The following is an 18,762-nucleotide window of genomic DNA, read 5'->3' on the forward strand; positions in this document are numbered from 1 at the left end:
GTGTTTATATCTTCACTGTTATCTTGTTATTTCTCTTTCAGTCTGAGTGACTGTAATCTGACAGAGAAAAGTTGTTCATCGCTGGCGTCAGTTCTCAGATCAAACTCCTCAAGTCTGACAGAACTGAACCTGAGTCTCAATAAACTGAAGGATTCAGGAGTGAAGCTGCTCTCTGATGGACTGAAGAATACAAACTGTAAACTGAAGACGTTAAAGTAATAAAATCCTTAAAGCAATAAAGTTAAACATGTGTATGTATTATGTAAATGAAGGTCTTCATAAGTTTATCAGAATCATCTTTATATGTGAGAGACTCAACAGTGACTGTCAGTCAATGACTCTCTGTTGATTCAGATTCATACAGAATTATCACCAAACTGAGATCATTTTAATAACTAACTTGAATATATTAAACTATTCATGATATTATTGTGATTTACAATCATTTAATTTATTACTTTTATCTTGTAAAAAGGGACATAATTTAATACATTATTTAATATTTTTATTATTTCATTTATTATTAAATTATTTTTCATCAAAGTATAATTAACAATTGTACATAATTTATACCCCTAATTATTGTCTAAATGTTATAGTTTTTTTCATTCATTCATTTTCTACCGCTTATCCGGGGCCGGGTCGCGGGGGCAGCAGTCTAAGCAGAGATGCCCAGACATCCCTCACCCTAGACACGTCCTCTAGCTCTTCCGTGGGGACAGCGAGGCGTTCCCAGGCCAGCCGGGAGACATAGTCCCACCAGCGTGTCCTTTGTAACAGATGCCCAAGCCACCTCAGCTGACCCCTCTCGATGTGGAGGAGCAGCGGCTCTACTCCGAGCTCCTCCCGGGTGACCGAGCTTCTCACCCTATCTCTAAGGGATCGCCCAGCCACCCTGCGGAGGAAGCTCATTTCAGCCGCCTGTGTCCGGGATCTTGTCCTTTCGGTCATGACCCAAAGCTCATGACCATAGGTGAGAGTAGGAACGTAGATTGACCGGTAAATTGAGAGCTTCGCCTTGCGGCTCAGCTCTTTCTTCACCACGACGGACCGGTACATCGACCGCATTACTGCAGAAGCTGCACCTATCCGTCTGTCAATCTCCCGTTCCATCCTTCCCTCACTCGTGAACAAGACCCCAAGATACTTAAACTCCTCCACTTGAGGAAGGAACTCTCCACCAACCTGAAGTGGGCAAGCCACCCTTTTCCGACTGAGGACCATGGCCTCGGATTTGGAGGTACTGATTTTCATTCCAGCCGCTTCACACTCTGCTGTAAACCGTCCCAGTGCATGCTGAAGGTCCTGGTTTGAGGGGGACGAGATTGTGTCGTCCCCAAACCTGACACCCTCCGGCCCCTGGCTGCGCCTAGAAATTCTGTCCATAAAAATTACGAACAGAACCGGTGACAAAGGGCAGCCCTGCCGGAGTCCGACATGCACTGGAAACAAGTCCGACTTTCTGCCGGCAATGCGAACCAAGCTCCTGCTTCGGTCGTACAGGGACCTGACAGCCCTTAGTAAAGGACCACAGACCCCATACTCCCGAAGCACCCTCCACAGGATGCCACGAGGGACACAGTCGAATGCTTTCTCCAAATCCACAAAACACATGTGGATTGGTTGAGCAAACTCCCATGAACCCTCCAGCACCCTGTAGAGGGTGTAGAGCTTGTTCAGCGTTCCACGGCCTGGACGAAAACCACACTGTTCCTCCTGAATCCGAGGTTCTACTATCGGCCGTATTCTCCTCTGCAGTACCCAGGCATAGACTTTCCCGGGAAGGCTGAGAAGTGTGATCCCCCTGTAGTTGGAACACACCCTCCGGTCCCCCTTCTTAAGAGGGACCACCACCCCGCTCTGCCATCCCAGAGGCACTGTCCCCGACCGCCACGCGATGCTGCAGAGGCGTGTCAGCCAAGACAGCCCCACAACATCCAGAGACTTGAGGTACTCAGGGCGAATCTCATCCACCCCCGGTGCCTTGCCACTGAGGAGTTTCTTGACTACCTCAGTGACTTCGGCTTGGGTGATGGACGAGTCCACCTCTGAGCCCTCAGCTTCTGCTTCCTCCATGGAAGACGTGACGGTGGGATTGAGGAGATCCTCGAAGTACTCCTTCCACCGACCGACGACATCCCCAGTTGAGGTCAACAGCCTCCCACCTCCACTGTAAACAGCGTTGGTAGGGCACTGTTTCCCTCTCCTGAGGCGCCGGACGGTTTGCCAGAATCTCTTCGAGGCCAGTCGATAGTCCTTCTCCATGGCCTCACCAAACTCCTCCCAGGCCCGAGTTTTTGCCTCCACAACCACCGCTTGGCCTGCCGGTACCTGTCAGCTGCCTCAGGAGTCCCACAAGCCAACCAGGCCCGATAAGACTCCTTCTTCAGCTTGACGGTTTCCCTTACTTCCGGTGTCCGGGAGACCTTACGGCCACAGCTCTGAGTGGCCGCTTCGACAATGGAGGCGGAGAACATGGTCCACTCGGACTCAATGTCTCCAGCCTCCCTTGGGATCTGGTTGAAGCTCTGCCGGAGGTGGGAGTTAAAGATCTCTCTGACAGGAGACTCGGCCAGGCGTTCCCAGCAGACCCTTACAGTACGTTTGGGTCTGCCGAGTCTGTCCAGCTTCCTCTCCTGCCATCGGATCCAACTCACCACCAGGTGGTGATCAGTTGACAGCTCCGCCCCTCTCTTAACCCGAGTGTCCAAAACATATGGTCGCAGGTCAGATGAAACGACCACAAAGTCGATGATTGACCTGCGGCCTAGGGTGTCCTGGTGCCACGTGCACTGATGGACACACTTATGCTTGAACATGGTGTTCGTTATAGACAAACTGTGACTAGCACAGAAGTCCAATAACTGAACACCGCTCGGGTAAATGTTATTGTCATTATTTCATTTATTTTTTTCTCTCTTCAGTCTGTGTAACTGCAGTATTGGATCTGAAGGTTTTGTTGCTCTGACTTCAGCTCTGAGATCAAACCCCTCACATCTGACACAACTGAATCTGAGCTGGAATAATCCAGAAGATTCAGGAGTGAAGCTGCTCTCTGATCTACTGAAGGATTCACACTGTCAACTACAGACACTACTGTGAGTTACTGATCAAATTATCATTTAGTTATAATATTTTGTTTAATTCAAGTGACTGTAGAGAATTTTTGCTGTTTCACTCTTGTTCTTGTGTAAATTTGATGTAGTCACTTTACTTGTATTATGTTCCCTTTCTGTCGGTCTCTCGACGTTGTGTCGACAGAATGGGGTTTGACTTGAGAACCTACCTTCTCTGACTGACTTGAACAGGCCAATGAATATTGGCGAATGAAATTTGCATGCCGGACTCCGCCCCCGGATATCCGGGTATAAAAGGGAGCCGGCGTGCCGCATTCATTCACCTTTTGTTCTTCGGAGCCTTCGCATCCTGATGCTGACGACTCTGCAGATATTATCTACGTGTTGCTGGTCTTACGACGTGGTGCAGCGGACTGTCCCTTTTCCTGTGACTTCCCCTGGGCGTCTCGGCAACTGCCAAAGCGTCTCTCTAAAGAGCGAGCCCTTTTCAGGGCTTAATATTCTTCAGCGCGGCATGTCCCGCTGTGCTCGTGGGTGCGGCGCACTCATCGAGGAAGGGGACGGACACGATGTCTGCCTCGTGTGTCTGGGACTCCAGCACGCTGAGGCAGCGTTTGTGGATACATCTTGCCCGCACTGCGCGCGGATGGCTAGTCAGACGTTGCGTCACTGCGCGCGGATGGCTATCCAGACGTTGCGTCACTGCGCGCGGATGGCTATCCAGACGTTGCGTTCACGGGTAGCTGCGTTCTTCCGAGAATCAGCCGCCACCTCGAGTGCTTCCCGTTCTGCGGCAGCAGTGGCATCAGCCCTGCCGTCCGCTTCGGCGAGCACCGAGGGTGATCGGGGAATTACCGTGAGCCTCAATCCGTCAGCCATCGGCTCGCGGACCGTTCACGCCCCGCCTCGCTCGTCTGACCGTCCCGGAAAAGGCGGTACGCCGCCTTGTTCCTCCGTCACGTACTCGGACACGGGGCGTGACGACGATGAGATGTCGCTCGCAGCATCGGAGGGCGTCCTCTTGGCATCCGACCCTGACGATTCCTTAGAGCTTCCCCCTCCGGGGGGTCGATGCTCAGGATGAAGCGGACGTCGAGATGTCAACCATGCTTTCCCGGGCCGCCGCGAGTATTGGGCTGCAGTGCACCGCACTGCCAGGTAAGTCCGCCCAACGCTCGCGGTTGGACACGTGGTGTTTGGGGACCGGCCGTGACTCTAAGCCACGGTCGGCGCCGGTACCATTCTTCCCGGAAGTGCATGAGGAGCTCAGTCGGACCTGGAACGCCCCCTTCTCGGCGCGTGCATGTCAGACTAGCTCGGTCGCCCTGACTTCCCTCGATGACGGGGCAGCTAAGGGCTACGTCGACATCCCTCAGGTGGAACGTGCAGTCGCGGTGCACCTGTGCCCGCAGACAGCTGCCACCTGGAGAGATCGACCAAGGCTCCCTTCCAAGGCTTGTAAGTTTTCGGCATCGCTGGTGTCGAGGGCTTGCAACGCTGCGGGTCAAGCTGCCTCGGCTCTTCACGCCAAGGCGTGGAAAGAGTTGCACGAGGGAAAGTCCGACCCGGGATTTATGCAGGTCCGCACTGCCACTGACATCGCTCTTCGGGCGACGAAGGTGACGGCGCGAGCCCTGGGTCGTACGATGTCCACACTAGTGGTCCAGGAGAGACACCTTGGGTTTAACCTTGCGCAGATGCGGGACGCTGAGAAGGTTCGCTTTCTCGGCGCTCCCATCGCGCAGGGTGGGCTGTTTGGTGATACGGTCGAGGGCAGCTGTTCTCGACTGTAAAGGAGCAGACGGAGGCGTATCCTGCCCCGCCGCGACCCGGCCGCCTGTCGTCCGTCGAGGTCCCGCGCGGCGCCTGCTCCCCAGCAGCCCCGCCCCTCGCCGACTCAGACTCCGGCTCCAGCGCCCCCTGTACAGGCGGCCTCCCGGAGAAGGACGTCGACGAGGAGAGCACCATCCCGTCACCGACCTCCGCGGAAGCAGAAGCGTTCCTGACGGGGTGAACCCAGGGAGATCGAGTTCACCGGGCCCGACCCTGGCAACTACATCGCTAGAGGGTCGGACTGGGACGGTGCCTGCCCCGTCCCAGCAACACCAGCCGGGCCCTTTCCAGGGCCTGGTGCCCACATTCTCACAAAGAGAGCTTTCTCTCTCCCTGGGTCTTTCTCACAGCCGCTCTCACCCTCCGCAGGACGGTGTTCGGCAACCCCACGTTGTGTTCCGGCGAGACACACGCTTGGGTATAACTCTCAGTGGCCACCAGCACCCTCAGTCAGACGGTGCGGTATGCCGCGATATCGCCCGACAGGCACCTCGGCAGAACCGCTCTCCTCCCCGGGGTCCCCCCCGCGTCGAGGGAGCCGTACTGCCAGCCATCGAACCACCCCCCACGGGGGCAATGACTCAGATCGAACCTCTGGTCCCCCTGTCTCAGTACCTGGGAGCCTGGTTGGCTCTTCCCAGACCAGCACGGTGGCTAGAGCGAACGATCCGTCTCGGCTATGCGATTCAGTTCGCCAAGCGCCCACCCAAGTTTCGGGGCATCCTCTTCACATCAGTGGGAGTAGATGCTCCCGTGCTTCGGGCCGAGGTCGCTACCCTTCTGGCGAAGGGGGTGATCGAGCTCGTCCCTCTGGCCGAGATGTACTCCGGGTTTTACAGGCCGTATTTCATTGTCCCCAAGAAAAGTGGCGGGTTGCGCCCCATCTTGGACCTGCGTACCCTGAACAAGCACCTACACAAGCTGCCGTTCAGGATGCTAACGCAGAAGCGCATTCTGACGTCCGTCAGGCGTCAGGATTGGTTCATGGCGATCGACCTGAAGGACGCGTACTTCCATGTGTCCATCCTCCCTCGTCACCGGCCGTTCCTACGGTTCGCTTTCGAGGGACTGGCATATCAGTACCGCGTCCTCCCATTTGGTCTGTCCCTGTCTCCTCGAGTCTTTACGAAGGTCATGGAGGCCGCCCTCACTCCCCTCAGGGAGCAGGGGGTGCGCATACTCAACTATCTCGACGACTGGCTCATCTTGGCGAACTCGCGAGATCTGTTGTGTACACACAGGGACCTGGTGCTCCGGCACCTAGACCATTTGGGGTTACAGGTCAACCGAGAGAAGAGCAAGCTCTCCCCTGTGCAGAGCATCCTTTTCCTCGGTATGGAACTTGACTCTGTCTCCATGATGGCATGTCTTTCTTCCGAGCGTGCCCAGTCGGTGCTGACCTGCCTGAGGAGCTTCAGGCAGCAGCCAGCGGTCCCCCTGAAACTTTTTCAGAGGCTCCTGGGACACATGGCGTCCTCGGCGGGGGTGGTCCCCCTCGGGTTGATGCACATGAGACCGCTACAGCACTGGCTACAGAGCAGAGTTCCTTGGAGTGCGTGGCACACCGGCAGCAGACGCGTCCCGATCACGCCCTTCTGCCGGTGCACCCTAACCCCATGGTCTTCAATGACCTTTTTGCGGACAGGGGTCCCTCTTGGGCAGGTTTCGAGGCGCCTCGTGGTGACGACCGACGCCTCCCTGCAGGGTTGGGGTGCTGTGTGCAACGGGCACGCAGTGTCGGGTCTCTGGACGGGCCCCCGCCTGCGCTGGCATATCAATCGCCTAGAGTTGTTGGCGGTGCTGCTTGCACTGAGGAGGTTCCTTCCCCTCGTGCAGGACAAGCACGTGCTGGTCCGGTCGGACAGCACGACTGCTGTGGCGTATATCAACCGACAGGGTGGTATTCGTTCACGGCAGCTATCGCAACTCGCCCGACGCCTCCTCCTGTGGAGCCAGCAGGTGACGAAGTCCCTGTTAGCCACTCACATCCCGGGCGACCTGAACCAGACAGCCGATGCGCTCTCTCGTCAGTCGACGCCCCGTGGAGAGTGGCGGCTCCACCCCCGCGCAGTCCAGCTCATTTGGGTGCAGTTCGGGCAGGCACAGGTGGACCTGTTCGCCTCCCTGGACACCACCCATTGCCCGCTTTGGTACTCCCTGACCGAGGCCCCCCTCGGCACGGATGCTTTGGCGCACAGCTGGCCACGGGACAAGCGGAAGTACGCCTTCCCCCCAGTGAGCCTCATTGCACACGTCCTGTGCAAGGTCAGGGAAGAGGAGCATCAAGTGCTACTAGTTGCGCCTTACTGGCCCAACCAGACTTGGTTCTCGGAGCTAATGCTCCTGACGACAACTCCCCCCTGGCAGATTCCCCTGACGAAGGACCTTCTTTCTCAGGGGAAGGGCACGTTGTGGCATCCGAGACCAGACCTCTGGAACCTCCATGTCTGGCCCCTGGACGGGACGAGGAGATCCTGAGTGGTCTACCCCCAGCGGTGGTAGAGACCATTGTTCAGGCTAGGGCCCCGGCCACGAGGCGGTTATACGCATTGAAGTGGCGCCTCTTCTCGTCCTGGTGTTCTTCTCGTGGAGAAGACCCACGGATATGCTCGATCGGGAGCGTGCTGTCCTTCCTGCAGTCGAGACTCGAGAACAATCTCTCCCCTTCCACGCTGAAAGTGTATGTAGCCGCAATTGCCGCTCATCACGAACCAGTTAGTGGGAAGTCTCTGGGACAGCACGACCTGGTCATTGGGTTCCTGAGGGGCGCGAGAAGGCTGAAACCGGCCCGTCCGCGCTCCGTTCCCTCTTGGGACCCCAATGTGGTCCTGGCGGGCCTCCAGAGGCCCCCCTTCGAGCCCCCCCAGAGTTGCCGCTCTTTCTCGTCTCTCGATGAAGACGGCTCTCCTAGCGGCGCTCGCCGAGAGGGTAGGGGACCTACATGCATTTTTCGTGGCCACGGATTGCCTAGAGTTCGGGCCTGGTCAATCTCACGTTATCCTGAGACCCCGGCCTGGCTACGTGCCCGAAGTTCCCACCACTCCCTTTCGGGACCAGGTGGTGAACCTGCAGGCGCTCCCTTCTGGGGAGGAAGACCCAACCCCTTCCGTGTTGTGTCCAGTGTGCGCACTGCGCCTCTGCTTGGACCGCACGCAGAGCTTCAGGAGCTCTGAGCAGCTTTTTTGTCTGTTTTGGGAGGTCAGCACAAGGGGAGGGCTGTCTCCAAACAGAGGTTGGCGCACTGGATCGTGGACGCCATCAATGGCTTACCGATCACAGGATCTCCCGTGCCCGCTTGCAGTGAGGGCACACTCCACCAGGGGTGTGGCCTCCTCGTGGGCACTGGCTCAGAGCGCCCCTCTGGCAGACGTATGTAGAGCTGCGGGTTGGGCTACGCCCCGCACCTTCGCGAGGTTCTACAGCCTCCGCGTGGGACCGGTATCTGCCAGAGTCTTACGGGACACCGCCAGGTAAGTCCGGCAGCCGGTGGGCGTACGCCTGCGATAGCACCCCTCCACAGGTGAGACGTGGTGCTATCCAGCCTCCCCTCTTCCCCCCACGTGGGCGAAGAGTAGGCATTCCATCCATCACTAAGCACTCCTCGGCGGCGGGCTCGACGGAGCAGCCCTGCCCCCCTTGGCCTGTTTCTGAGCCCTAGCAGTGACTCAGACAAGGCCTAGTGCTCCACACGTAGTAACCCCCCCACAGGGCGGTTCCGTCTGTTGTCTTCTCATGAATGGCTCTCAATCGATGGCCCATGACCTCTCCCAGGTGTACTTCACCTGCTCGCGACACCATCTCGTGTCTGCATGTCTCCCACGTGCTCTCCCCTATCCGGTGAGACCGTGTGTGAATCTCCACTAAGCTCCTCCCTGCGGTAGGAAGTGGTCTCCGTAGCGCGTTCCCTCAGGGGGGAATGACGCTTCCCAGTGGCCTTACGGTGCCGGGCGGCTTCTCGCTGTTAAGAGAACTAGGCCGCCGTCCGTGACGGCCGGTGGAAGGGGCTCCCATCTTTTTTGAAAGCTCTGGACTCCTTCCCTTCCGCTGGAAGGTTGCAATTCATGCTAAGCGCTCACGTCTGACACGCCCAGGCCAGTCAGCGTCGCTTCGCGAGGAATTGTGACGCGGCACAGCGCTGTGGTGTTTTCCGAGGAACCCCATTCTGTCGACACAACGTCGAGAGACCGACAGAAAGGGAACGTCTCGGTTACGTATGTAACCTCCGTTCCCTGATGGAGGGAACGAGACGTTGTGTCCTTCATGCCACAACACTGGCCGCCCGCTGCAGCAGTCGGGGCAAGATCCTCAGGCTCCTCAGCACAAAAGGTGAATGAATGCGGCACGCCGGCTCCCTTTTATACCCGGATATCCGGGGGCGGAGTCCGGCATGCAAATTTCATTCGCCAATTTTCATTGGCCTGTTCAAGTCAGTCAGAGAAGGTAGGTTCTCAAGTCAAACCCCATTCTGTCGACACAACGTCTCGTTCCCTCCATCAGGGAACGGAGGTTACATACGTAACCGAGACGTTTTCTCTTGGATAAACTCATTCTTCTTGTATTAATCTCATGTGTAAATCCCTCTGGATAAAAACATTTCCCCAATTAATAAATGTAATTGTATTATGCAGAAGGTTTCGCTACATTTACGTGAAAATAACATGACATACTTTTCTGGTGTTTCTGGACACACACATCATGTTTTACTGAAGTTCACTGTCACTTATAGAAGTTGTCAAGCTTTCATTGAAATGAGACCAACTTGTTTTAATTATAAGTTTATTAAAAAAAATTAACACACTTTTGTTTTGTAATTTCTCTCTCAGTCTGAGTGTCTGTAATCTGACAGAGAAAAGTTGTTCATCACTGGCGTCAGTTCTCAGATCAAACTCCTTAAATCTGACAGAACTGAACCTGAGTCACAATAAACTGAAGGATTCAGGAGTGAAGCTGCTCTCTGATGGACTGAAGAATACAAACTGTAAACTGCAGACATTACAGTAAGAAAATCCTTAAAGCAATAAAGTTAAACATGTGTGTCAGCATCCTGCCTCCTGCTGTTTGTCTCCAGGCCTCTAGAGGTCACCTGTATTCCCCTCTGTTTTAGTTCTTTCTCTTGTGTCCTTGTTAGCGTAATCCAGGTCACCTGTGCCTTGTTTCCCCTAGAGTATTTAAGATGTGTTTTCCCCTTATTCCTCACTCGGTTTTTGAGTCTTGGCTATGTGTCTCCTGCTGTGTCCCATTGAGTCTTTCCAAGTAAGCAAAGTTATCCCAAGTAAGGTTTTCTTAGTTATTTGATTTAGCTTTTTCTCCCCTCGTGGAGTTAATTTTATTTTCCTCCTGTGATTGTCTGCAAAATCTCTTCTGTTAGTAATACTTCTTTCTGAGAAGAACTTTTGTTGGACTTTTTAGGGACTTGCAAAGTACCTTTTTTTTTAAATAAATCACCTTTACCTGGAGTATTGCCTTGAGTGTTTCGTTTGGGTCCAACACTATCTGCTCTGTGGCTCAGTGGTAGATCTCTCAACTCATCACACCTGAGACCCGAGTCTGTTTTCAGGGAGGGTTGTCTGAGCCCCTTCAAGATGAGTTAGCCACTCGAGAACCAGCTGAGGATCTCGAGTCCTTCATAGCAATGGCCATCTGCCTGGACAATCGTCTGAGAGAGCTCGCCGCCAAGTGTATCAGTCCCATGTTCCTCTAAGCTTCTCTGTTTCTCCAGTTTGTGCTCCATCATTCAGGAATTCCCCGGCCCCTGAACAGCTCCAAGATTCTCCAGAGGACATGCAGTTAGGCCGTTCCAGGCTTTCTCCCAACGAGAGGGAACACCCCATGGGGGAGCGTCGATGTCTACTGTGGTGTTACCGGCCACTTCCGCTCCACTTGCCCCAAGCTTTCGGGAAATGCATGTCCCCGCCCAGCTACAGGAGGGCTGTGATGTGGAAAATTTCCTCCTACTAACGCTGTCCTAGCTATTCCAGCCACTCTGTCCTGGGAAGGCCACCACCATCGGGTCAAGGTTATGATCGATTCCGGTGCCACTGGTGACTTTCTGGATCTAACCTTGGCTAAAGAACTTAAGATCCCTACCCAACTACTTCCCTCAACCCCAGGCAGTTACAGTCTTGAATGGCAGACCTCTGGAACCAGGCAAAGTAACAGAGGTGACTCAGTCCCTGTGACTTACTATCTTTCAACACCAGCAGGAGGAGACCTTCTATCTCATTGACTCTCCCGAGTATCCTATTATCCTGGGTCACCCTTGGCTGTGCAGACATAATCCCCAGATCGACTGGCCACCTGGCACCATTCTAAGCTGGGGCTCCACTTGCCAATTCACCTGCCTGCTTCAGATTCCCTCAGCCCCTAGTTCTGAGTTTCAAGAGTCTGTCGACCTCTCCAGAGTCCCCAGTGTTTACCATCGCTTCAAGGCAGTGTTCAGCAAATCCCGGGCTATCTCCTTACCACCGCACCGCACTTACGACTGTGCCATTGAGCTACTCCCTGGTTCCTGCCCTCCCAGGGGTCGGATATTCTCCTTGTCCTCCCCCGAGCGCTCCGCTATGGATACCTACATTAAGGAGTCCTTGGCAGCCAGCATCATCCATGCTTCTACTTCCCCGGCAGGGGTGGGCTTCTTTTTTGTAGAGAAGAAAGATGGGGGTCTAAGGCCTTGTATTGATTACCGGAGCCTCAACAAGATCACGGTTCAGAATCGATACCCCCTTCCTCTCATGGCCACAGCTTTTGAGCTGCTTCAAGGGGCTTCCATCTTTACTAAACTTGATCTTACCATCTCGTGCGCATCAGGCAAGGAGACGAATGGAAAACGGCCTTCAACACCCCAACAGGTCAGTATGAATATCTGGTGATGTCGTTCGGACTCACCATCACCCCAGCAGTATTCCTAGCCCTGATTTATGATGTTCTCCGGGACATGCTACCTGTTTGTCTTTGTATACCTGGACGATATCCTAATTTTCTCTAGGTCACTGAAGAAGCATGAGGAGCATGTAAGCAGGGTTCTCCAGAGACTCCTTGACAATCATCTATATGTAAAACCTGAGAAGTTTGACTTTCATGTTTCCCAGACTCAGTTTCTCTGGTTTATCTGGTACTATGCATACAAGATGGCGGCGCGTGAACATCGCGAGGCTCAGCATCTCTCCAGTTTTAGCATTTGTATAATGTGTATTTCTTGCTCATCTCGGGTCTGTTCGTCCAGAACAGTTGTGCATGGACCACCATCGTGGACATAGTCCGACCCAGGGCCCGCGCCACCACCTTTGTCGCCCGGAGGGCGAGGGCGGTGGCGGCGCAGAGTTCCTGCATTACCTTTGGGTCGGTCTCCCCTCGTGTAACTCTTTCACTGATGGACCTGCAGGACGGCCATGGTGTGAAGAGCGGGAGCAGCCTGGTCCGCGGCTTGTGGGTTCTCGGCACCCCGGTGGACGGGAGTCTAGATCGGCCCCCCCAGGTGGCCGGCGTCTGCAGCACAAGTGCACCGCGACGGCACGTGCCACCCGGGGTACGTCCGTTTCATCCCGAGCTCAACCTCCCGGGGGAGGGAGCTCCAAGGAATCATCCGGGTCGGAAGCCAGTACGTCACCCTCCGATGCTGCAAGGGACATCTCATTTTCGTCACGCATCGTGTCAGAGTACGTGGGTAGGAGCAAGTGCCGTCTTTTGGGGAGTGGCCAGACGAGCGAGACGGGGCATGAACAAGGTTGCAAGGAGGTGGCTGACGGATTAACGCTCACGGAAATCCCCATGTCACCCACGCTGCTCGCTGTCGCTGACGGCGTGGCCGGAGCCACCGCGGTCACAGGACGGGAAGCAAACGAGGTGGTGGCAGGCTCTTAAAAGAACACAGCCACCCGTGACTGCAACGTCTGAATAGCCATCCGCCCGCAGTGCGGGCAGGATTTATCCACAACGGCTGCGTCAGCGTGTTGGACCCCGAGCACGCGAGGCAGACATCGTGTCCCTCCCCCTCCTGAATGAGTGTGTTGCACCCGTGAGATCAGCGAGACATGCTGCGCTGTAGAAATTTGCTCTTTTAGAGAGAAAAACACCTCCGGAACTGCTGATACGCCAGGGGAAGTCACTGATGAGGGACAGTCCGCTGCACCACGTCGAGAAATCAGCTCTTTTAGAAGGATTGTCATCAGATGCGAAGGCTCCGAAGAACAAAAGGTGAATGAATGCAGCACGCCGTCTCCCTTTTATACCCGGATATCCGGGGGCGGAGTCCAGCATGCAAATTTCATTCGCCAATTTCATTGGCCTTTTCAAAATAGTCAGAAGATGATAGGTTCTCAAGTCAAACCCCATCTGTCGGTTCGACACAACGTCGAGAGACCGACAGAAAGGGAACAGCCTTTTTCCCATAGCTGTTTCATTATTGAACTCTGCCCCCCACTGATTCCACTACCTCTTACCTTTAATGTCAATGCTGCTATAACATTGTTTACATTGCACTACAGGGCTGCCATGCATAACCGAACTGTACACACCAGTACTTTGTTATCTGCTCTACTGGACTCTTTACACACGTACAGGATTATTTGCACTCTATACTGCTCACTTGCACACCAGGAATATTTCACTGAATGCTCATTTGTACTAATGGACCACTTTCATAACTGCACTAACTTATCTACTGCACTGTAACTTTATTAACTGCATCTACTCATCTATTGCACGGTAACTTCAATGACTGCATTAACTAATACATTAATACATTAACTAATCTACAACACTGTAACCTTATTACCTGCATCTACTCATCTGTTCACTGTAACTTCAATTACTGCATGAACTAATCTACTGCACTGTAACTTCAACAACTGCATTAACTCACCTATTGCATTGCAACTTTAATAGCTAATGTCAATCATTTTTGCACACTTAAATCACTTGCACTTTTGTTTAGTCAAAATTATTATCTGTTAATATCCACCTGTACATTAATGTTCATACGGTTAATGTTCATAGTATATAGTCATCTGTATCTGATCTAGATCTGATCTTCACAAGGTACTGCTCCACTCATCACTCTCAGGTCACCCCGCTGCACACGTCTGATCACTTCTTCGTCACCCTCGACCTCACTGCTCCGGACATCGCTTATGTCTTACCGATGGTCACTTTCCGGCGCAACCTGCGGTCTCTCCCTCCCTACTGTTTTTCCTATGTTGTCTTCTCTGCACTCCCCCCCTCTGATGAGCTATTTCTTTTGAATACAGACAATGCCACAGACACCCTGTGTTCTACACTTTCATCCTGCTTGGACAACCTATGCCCTTTTGAATCTGGACCAGCCTGTGCATCCCCGTCGGCTCCCTGGTTATCGGATGTACTGCGTGAGCATCGCGCCAGCCTCCGGTCAGCTGAGAGAGTTGTGTTCAACCAGCTCTCCTCCTTTCTCATGCAAAACAACTTCCTGGACAGCAATCAGTCTGGTTTCAAGACCGGTCATTCCACAGAGACTGCACTGCTCTCAGTCATCGAAGCCCTGAGACTGGCAAAAGCATCATCCATGTCATCTGTGCTCATCCTACTGGATCTGTCTGCTGCCTTTGACACTGTCAATCATCACATCCTCCTGTCTTCTCTCAGTGCTATGGGTGTCTCTGGAATGGCGTTGCAATGGTTTGAGTCCTACCTCTCGGGTAGGTCATTCAGAGTATCCTGGAGAGATGAGGTCCCGCGTCCCAACAGCTCAACACGGGGGTGCCACAGGGCTCAGTGCTTGGACCGCTACTCTTCTCCATTTACTTGACATCCCTCGGCTCGGTCATTCAGAAGCATGGCTTCTCCTATCACTGCTATGCCGACGACACACAACTCTACTTGTCATTTCAACCGGACGATCCGACGGTCGCTGCTCGCATCGCGGCATGCCTGAGTGACATCTCGCTTTGGATGAAGGATCATCACCTGCAGCTAAACCTTGCAAAAACGGAACTGTTTGCGATCCCAGCCAACCCAAAGATTCACCACAACCTTGCCATTCAACGATTACACCGTCCAGCATAGCCAGAAACCTGGGAGTGGTAATCGATGATCGGCTTAACCTCACAAGTCATGTTGCCAGCACCACCCGGTCCTGTAGATTCATCCTCTACAACATTAGGAAAATTAGACCTTTCCTATCGGAGCACTCTACTCAAGTCCTAGTCCAGGCTCGTGTCCTGTCCAAACTGGATTATTGCAATACGCTTCTGGCTGGACTTCCTGCTTGAACAATCAAACCTCTCCAGATGATCCAGAATGCGGCCGCAAGAGTGGTCTTCAATTAACCGAAGAGAGCGCATGTAACTCCGCTCTTCATCAGGTTACACTGGTTCCCTGTTGCCGCCCACATAAAGTTCAAAGCTATGCTCCTGGCCTACAAGACCAACACCGGGTCTGCACCATCGTATCTCCACTCGCTAATGCAGATCTATGTTCCTGCCAGATCACTGCGGTCTGCAAAGGAACAACGACTATTGGTACCATCCCAAAAAGGAAAAAAGTCACTCTCCCGTACCTTCTCTGGATCTGTTCCACATTGGTGGAATGATCTACCAGCTGCTACAAGATCAGCAGACTCTGTTGCCATCATTAAGGTTCCGTCAAAACGTCGCTGATTGATTTTTCCTAATTCTCTTCCCTTTCCTTCTTTAAAAAAAAAACTTACTAACCTCACTATTCTTAGCTTTGTATACTGTGCTAGGCTTTAATGGACTAGTTTGATGCACTTATGTATTTTGTTGCCTATGTTGTTATAATTGCTTCCAATGTTTCCTTATCTGTAATTCGCTTTGGATAAAAGCGTCTGCTAAATGACTAAATGTAAATGTAAAATCTGTATATAGTGTTCATAGTACATACCTACTGTCATATTTTCATAAGAACATACCTACTGTAAAATATTTTCTCAGTCCATGCACACTGTATAATATTTTCTCAATATTGTATTCTGTATTTATTCAAACTGTATATCCTGCACTTGCTAATTGCACTTCTGGTTAGACCTAAACTACATTTCGTTACACTGTACTTGTATATGTGTAATGACAATAAAGTTGAATCTAATATAATCTTATCGTCAATCCTGGCCACCTGGAGATGGACCCCAAGAAGGTTAAGTCAGTCCACAACTGGCCCAAACCTGCCACAGTCAAGGAGGTTCAGCGTTTCATTGGTGGCGAACTTCTATAGAAAGTTTATTAAGAGTTTCAGCTCTGTGGTAGCCCCCTTGACAGTGTTTACCAAGGGAGGAGGAACCAAGATTCACTAGGGTCCGAAGGCAGCGGGGGCCTTCGAGGATCTCAAGTGCCACTTCACTTCCGCTCAGATTCTTGTGATCCCTGACCCAGAAAGACCATTCGTGGTGGAAGTTGATGCCTCAGAGGTGGGAGTGGGGGTCATCCTGTCACAGAGGGGCGAGGATGAAAAATTACACCCTTGTGCCTTAATGTCTCGCAGCCTGTCTGAGGCCGAGCGCAACTACCACGTGGGTGATCGAAAGTTGCTTGCAGTAAAACTGGATTTGGTGGAGTGTCGCCATTGGCTTGAGGGGGCTCAGCATCCGTTCCAGGTTCTCACGGACCACAAGAACCTGGAATATCTCCAGCAGGCAAAGCGGTTGAACCCTCGGCAAGCGCAATGGTCCCTGTTTTTTAATCGATTCCAGTTTCTCCTGTCTTACAGACCCGGTACCAAGAATGTCAAGTCAGATGCCCTATCTCGAGCCTACTCTCCCGAAATACAAGAGAAGCCCTTGGCATCGATTATTCCGAGGTCTAGGATCGTCGCGCCTCTTCAGTGGGAGCTGGAAAAAGGGGTACGAGAGGCTCTTGTCCATGAGCCCGATCCAGGCGGTGGTCCCACCGGACGCCTGTACGTTCCTCTATCTGTTCGGGCCCGGGTCTTGCAGTGGGGTCATGAGTCACCCTTGACGTGCCATCCAGGTAGTGCTCGTACACTTGACTTCCTCCAACTGAGGTTTTGGTGGCCGTTCATCAAGAAGGATGTTCAGGTCTATGTGGAGGCCTGCTCTGTGTGCAACCAGGGAAAGTCTACACGTCAGCGACCCCAGGGACTGCTCCATCCCTTACCTGTTTACCATGGTCACACCTTTCTCTGGACTTTGTTATGGGACTTCCTCAACTCACCACACCTGAGACCAGAGTTTGTGACAGTGTGTATGTATTATGTAAATGGAGGTCTTCAAAAGTTTATCAGAATCATCTTTATATGTAAGAGACTCAACAGTGACTGTCAGTCAATGACTCTCTGTTGATTCAGATTCATACAGAATTATCACAATACTGAGATCATTTTAATAACTAACTTGAATATATTAAACTATTCATGATATTATTGTAAAATGACAGTGATTTACAATCATTTAATTTATAACTTGTATCTTGTGAAAAGGGACAAAAAAGGGACATAATTTGATACATTGATGAATAATAATTAAATAATATATGAAATAATTTAAATATATTAAAGTATAATTAACTATATTAAATAATTTTACTCCTGATGAATGTCTTAATGTTATTGTCATTATTTCATTTATTTTCTTCTCTCTTCAGTCTGTATAGTTGCAGTATTGGATCTGAAGGTTGTGTTGCTCTGACTTCAGCTCTGAGATCAAACCCCTCACATCTGACACAACTGGACCTGAGCAGTAATAATCCAGAAGATTCAGGAGTGAAGCTGCTCTCTGATCTACTGAAGGATCCACAATGTCAACTACAGACACTACTGTGAGTTATTGATCAAATTATCATTTAGTTTATTACAGTACAAGTGACATTTGAGTATTTTTCCTGTTTATGTTTTGCTGTTTCACTCTTGTTCTTTGCTGTTTCACTCTTGTAGCATATGTTGCATTCACTTAATGCAACATATGCTAAATAAACCACCAGGAGATGCTGACATTAGATATTATTTACTAGAATAATTTATTTTACTATATAAACACCATGTAGCGTGTTTAACCCTTTTTGGGGTTTTTTTCCCCTGTAAAGCTGCTTTGGAACAATGCAAATTGTGAAAAGCGCTATATAAATAAAGTTGAATTGAATTGAATTCTTGTGTAAATTGATGTAGTTGACATCAGCAGCATTTCAACAAAACCTCTGTTATGGCAAAATTTCCTCCGGCCAAACAACAGCGATATTCCAAAGTAACGTCACCATAAATGATACCACATCACATCTAAACAAATCCTTCACAAGAATCCAAAACACTGAATGAATGCATGAACATGCACAGAGACTTACAGATAACAAACACAAACCCTCATATCCATTAAAATGTGTTTTTAAAGCTCTAACTCTGCAGCAAAAGTGATCATTAAAGATCCATCTGTTAATGCTTTGCCTCTTATTCATCTGTGGCAAGTGCAGCGTTATTTAAATCAGAAAGATCCATCATGCAGTCAGAAAACAGTCATAAGTGTTATTGTCATGACCCACGTGTTTTATGTGGAGAGAGACTTATTATTGTCAGTTGTGGCCTAGTGGCCTAGAGCGTTGGGCTTGTGATCAGAAGGTTGCCGGCTGGAATCTCAGTGCCAGCAGGTCATGACTGAAGTGCCCTTGAGCAAGACACCTCACCCCTGATTGCTCTGCCAAATGAGTAAATGTAAATTATTGTCAATTGGGACTTAATATGCATTCTCTCTAGTCTCGTCATTGGCCCCGGCCCTCTCGTTCCTAGTATTGCTTTCCACCTGTCTCTCATTCACCACACCTGCCCATTGTTATCTTCTTTATTAGTTTCCCTATAAAGTGCCCTCGTGTTTATTGTCTTGTGCTCGTTTGTTGTACTTGTTCCCTGTCAAGCGTGC

At 51.5% G+C, this 18,762-nt stretch overlaps 2 protein-coding genes across 2 annotated transcripts in view; both read left to right on the forward strand.

The window, feature by feature from the left end:
• Nucleotides 1-18,762, forward strand: part of LOC306891750 (uncharacterized protein) — a 209,039-nt gene that overhangs the window by 57,423 nt on the left and 132,854 nt on the right. The window lies entirely within an intron of this gene.
• The window catches only part of LOC306891757 (NLR family CARD domain-containing protein 3-like), a 34,366-nt gene that overhangs the window by 3,769 nt on the left and 11,835 nt on the right, over nt 1-18,762 (forward strand). Inside the window, exons 7-10 of the mRNA XM_079452268.1 lie at nt 42-215; nt 2,925-3,098; nt 9,734-9,907; nt 17,501-17,674. Of these exons, the coding sequence (XP_079308394.1) occupies nt 42-215; nt 2,925-3,098; nt 9,734-9,907; nt 17,501-17,674 (696 nt within the window). The remainder of the gene's footprint in view (nt 1-41; nt 216-2,924; nt 3,099-9,733; nt 9,908-17,500; nt 17,675-18,762) is intronic.

The sequence above is a fragment of the Barbatula barbatula genome (genome assembly GCF_947034865.1).
Source record: "Barbatula barbatula genome assembly, chromosome: 3".
In the NCBI taxonomy this organism is placed as follows: Eukaryota; Metazoa; Chordata; class Actinopteri; order Cypriniformes; family Nemacheilidae; genus Barbatula; species Barbatula barbatula.